This window comes from Mandrillus leucophaeus, unplaced genomic scaffold (assembly GCF_000951045.1).
Source record: "Mandrillus leucophaeus isolate KB7577 unplaced genomic scaffold, Mleu.le_1.0 Scaffold29, whole genome shotgun sequence".
NCBI classification, from domain to species: domain Eukaryota; kingdom Metazoa; phylum Chordata; class Mammalia; order Primates; family Cercopithecidae; genus Mandrillus; species Mandrillus leucophaeus.
The window spans coordinates 885,943-889,584 of NW_012103031.1; the positions used below are offsets into that span (position 1 = coordinate 885,943).

At 45.3% G+C, this 3,642-nt stretch overlaps 2 protein-coding genes across 5 annotated transcripts in view; both read right to left on the reverse strand.

The window, feature by feature from the left end:
* The window catches only part of PVRIG (poliovirus receptor related immunoglobulin domain containing), a 57,915-nt gene that overhangs the window by 48,580 nt on the left and 5,693 nt on the right, over positions 1 to 3,642 (reverse strand). The gene's annotated exons all lie outside the window — the stretch shown is intronic.
* Positions 1 to 3,642, reverse strand: part of STAG3 (stromal antigen 3) — a 52,530-nt gene that overhangs the window by 38,443 nt on the left and 10,445 nt on the right. For 3 of the 4 annotated variants that reach the window (XM_011985696.1, XM_011985695.1, XM_011985694.1), the window contains exons 6-8: positions 2,499 to 2,575; positions 2,012 to 2,216; positions 1,448 to 1,599 (exon numbers count right to left, since the gene is read on the reverse strand). In XM_011985696.1, coding sequence (XP_011841086.1) covers positions 1,448 to 1,599; positions 2,012 to 2,216; positions 2,499 to 2,575 — 434 coding nt within the window. The remainder of the gene's footprint in view (positions 1 to 1,447; positions 1,600 to 2,011; positions 2,217 to 2,498; positions 2,576 to 3,642) is intronic. The other variant, XM_011985697.1, reaches the window with a different exon arrangement.

Genomic DNA, 3,642 nt, shown 5'->3' on the forward strand with positions numbered 1-3,642 from the left:
AATTTGCTGGGCGCGGTGGCTCACACCTGTAATCCCAGCACTTTGGGAGGCCAAGGTGGGCGGATCACAAGGTCAGGAGATCGAGACCACGGTGAAACCCCGTCTCTACTAAAAATACAAAAAATTAGCCGGACATGGTGGGGGGCACCTGTAGTCCCAGCTACTCGGGAGGCTGAGGCAGGAGAATGGCGTAAACCCGGGAGGCGGAGCTTGCAGTGAGCCGAGATCGTGCCGCTGCACTCCAGCCTGGGGGACAGAGCGAGACTCCGTCTCAAAAAAAAGAAGTAAGGAAATACTATCCTAAAAGGAAGGATGGAAAAAAGAGTAACTCACAGAGGAGAAGAATGAAATAAAGATTCAAGAGCCTATATACATTTATAAGTGGAGAGAAGAAAAGAGTGGGGAGAAAGAAATTAAGGATAAAATGGGGGAATTATAATGACAATTGATTAAGCTAGACCCTGGAGAAGCCAAAAAGAGAAAAAAAGAAAAAAAAAAGGAAGATTTGCACTAGTGTACATAATCTGAAATCCAGGACAGATTAATACACATAAGCTTTTAAGATCAACTTGACAATGAAAAATAACAAAAGAGAATGAGGGAAGTAGAAAGTTTCCTTCTCTAGTGATTTAGAATGGAAGAGATCTTTTGTGAGGGCTGGAGAAACAACCAAATTATATGGTCAGACATGGTGAGTCCTGCCAGCCTCACAGGAGGTGTCTTAAGACACTAACAGAGAGTGAGGTGAAAACATCAGTAGTGTTACTCTTATGATAGACCCAGCTGATTAAAGATTTCATCAGCGTAAAAGATTTTGCTATGGTTTATGCCCTCCAGTAGTCATCCTTAAGTTTAAAAGGAAACAAAACAAGTATCTACTATGTGCCAGCTGAGGCAATTTACTCATCATCTCATTTATTCTTCACAAAAAGGTGAGATTATCCCCCTTTTTTTTTTAATGAAAAGAAAACTGAAGAGAGGTTACATAAGGCTATGGAGCTAGTGACTAAGTGGAACAGAACTTAAAGCCAGGAGTTCACTGGAAGGCCTGTGCTCTTTCCATTCCTTGAAAATTTGGCCTCCCTTGTCAATGGTTGGCTTTTAGTACTCCTGCGATCACTTGCACACTGCATGCACACTTGACAAGTAGGTCAAAAATTCCTTGCATGACAGGCAGGTACAACACTTAAACACTTCTGACAATGAGTGCTGACAAAGAAAAACTGAGCAAAAGTGGAATTAGAGAGAACTCTAAATTACACATTATTTATTGAGCCCACAACCCAGAAACAAGATGAGCATGCAATGACCCCTTATAGGATGGGTCTATGAAACTATTGCCAGACTCTGTTATTCATGATCTTGAAAGACTGCCCAGGGCCTGTCTGTGGCAGAAGTGGATGTGAGTTGGGAAAAAGGGAAGGAAGAAGCAGGGAACACTCCTCACCTCTTTGCGTTTCTCCAACAGGCTCTCCAGCCGCTCAGGTGCCCTCTGCCCTGGCCCCTTGTTTCTTTCAGCCTCATACTGACGCTGATTGTTATCTTGGTGCAGACTCAGTTGGAGGGCAACTCTTACCAGGGAGGTCATCAGTTTCATGGCTTTGAGTAAGGAAAAAGAGATAAAGAAATCATTATTTAGGTCAGAGGAGAGAGGATGAGTCGAAGGAAAAAACAGAATGAAAATGAGAAGCCAGAGCAGGGTGACCTAAAATCCTAAGACTGCCTGTCCTGGAGCAGACTGTTTCCCTCTAACTCTTGTGGTCTTCTTCTAACCATTAGCATACCCTTAGTGGTGAGCTCTGACAAAAATGTTAAGCCTGGAAATTGTTCCTGTGATCTACCCCTTCTCAAACTCCACTAGTGAGAAACTGGATTGAAGTTTAGGATAAAAGAGGCATGGCCTTGAAGTGAAAAGCCAAGATGCAGGTAGGAAATAAGAGCCTGAATCGGAGAACAGAGGAAAGTCCTATAAATCCCCGGGAGAATGTCCAGAGTAAAAATGAATGCTCACCAGCCAGGGTGCTAGTGTGACGGAAGGCGCGGACTTGTGAGTCTGAGAGGCCAGTGAGCAGGGAGATGAGGTTGTCCATAGGGAAGCCATCATAGAGGAGGCTGTACTGGCACTGACAGACCAGTGTCCTCACAAACTCACAGAAGCTGCCCTGGAACTTCTTCCAGGATGGACCTGGAGCTGTCAGAGGATAGTCCCCTGAGTCCTACAAAAGGATGTATGAAAAGGATGGGAAAGTTATCACAAGGTCCATGAAGTCATACGGGCTTGGATGTCAAAACCCAACAGTCTAGTAAAAATACCTCTGTTACACCTCATTTCCAGGTATTCTCCCCAATTTGAGAGGCATATTCAGATCTCTTTTACCCCCAAGAGACTGAATTCCTCCTTCTAAAAGCTACCCTATTTCACAGAATCAAAAAGAAGGGGATAATAGGCATTGTTTTGAAATAAGAGGAGTAAGAGGATCCCGGTCGTCTTCTTCCACCTCATTAAACTGCTCTGTTAGGTGCTGGATGATCTCTGAGTTGGACATCTTCTTGAACATCTCAGGGGTCACGGTGCCTAAAGAATGAAGGATATGAGGTGCTTTCGAGCAAAATAACAGGATGCTATGATTATTTACAGATATACCTGAAGATGAGCAAGGAAACATTCTGCAAACAGCCTAGGTGGGGAATCAGAAGACCCCCTGGTCAACAGTCTGCCAACATCCAACTATGTATTTGCTATAAGGCAATCTCTCTAAAAACCCAAAGGAAGGGAGCCACAGGTTATGCTGTAGACATGGCCAAATCCAAGAACCACACCTCAAACAATCAGGCTGAAAACTGCACAGAAATGGCATCAAGAAACCCCAATCACAAAGATACAAATCTCTTAAGGGGATGGACCCCAAGTTCCTGAGGAGTATGTGCTTTGCCAAGAAGCACAAGAAGGGCCTAAAGAAGATGCAGGCCGGCTGGGCACAGTCAGTCATGCCTGTAATCCCAGCACTTTGGGAGGCCAAGGCGGACGAATCATGAGGTCAGGAATTCGAGACCAGCCTGGCCAGCATGGTGAAACCCCATCTCTACTAAAAATGCAAAAAATGAGCTGGGCATAGTGGTGGGCACCTGTAATCCCAGCTACTCGGGAGGCTGAGGCAGGAGAATCACTTGAAACCGGTAGGCAGAGGTTACAGTGAGCCGAGATTGCACTACTGCACTCCAGTCTGCCAACAGAGTGAGACTCTGTCTCAAAAAAAAAAAAAAAAAAAAAAGAAGATGATGCAGGGCAACAATGCCAGGGCCACAAGTGCACATGCCGAGGCTATCAAGCCTCTCGTAAAGCCCAAGGAAGTTAAGCCCACTTGCCTACACTGCCCACCCCAAGCCTGAGAAGCATGCTTGTGCCCACAATGCCAAGGGGCTCAGGCTGTGCCAGCCAAAGGCCAAGGATCAAATGAAGGCCCAGGCTGCAGCTCCAGCTTCAGTTCCAGCTCAGGCTCCCAAAGGTGCCCCAGACTGTACAAAGGCTTCAGAGTAGAGATCTCCGTCTCCAATGTGAGGACAGGAGGACTGGTGTCCTCCTGCACTATTTGTACAAATAAACCTGAGGCAGAATTTGTTTAAAAAAAAAAAAAAAAAAAA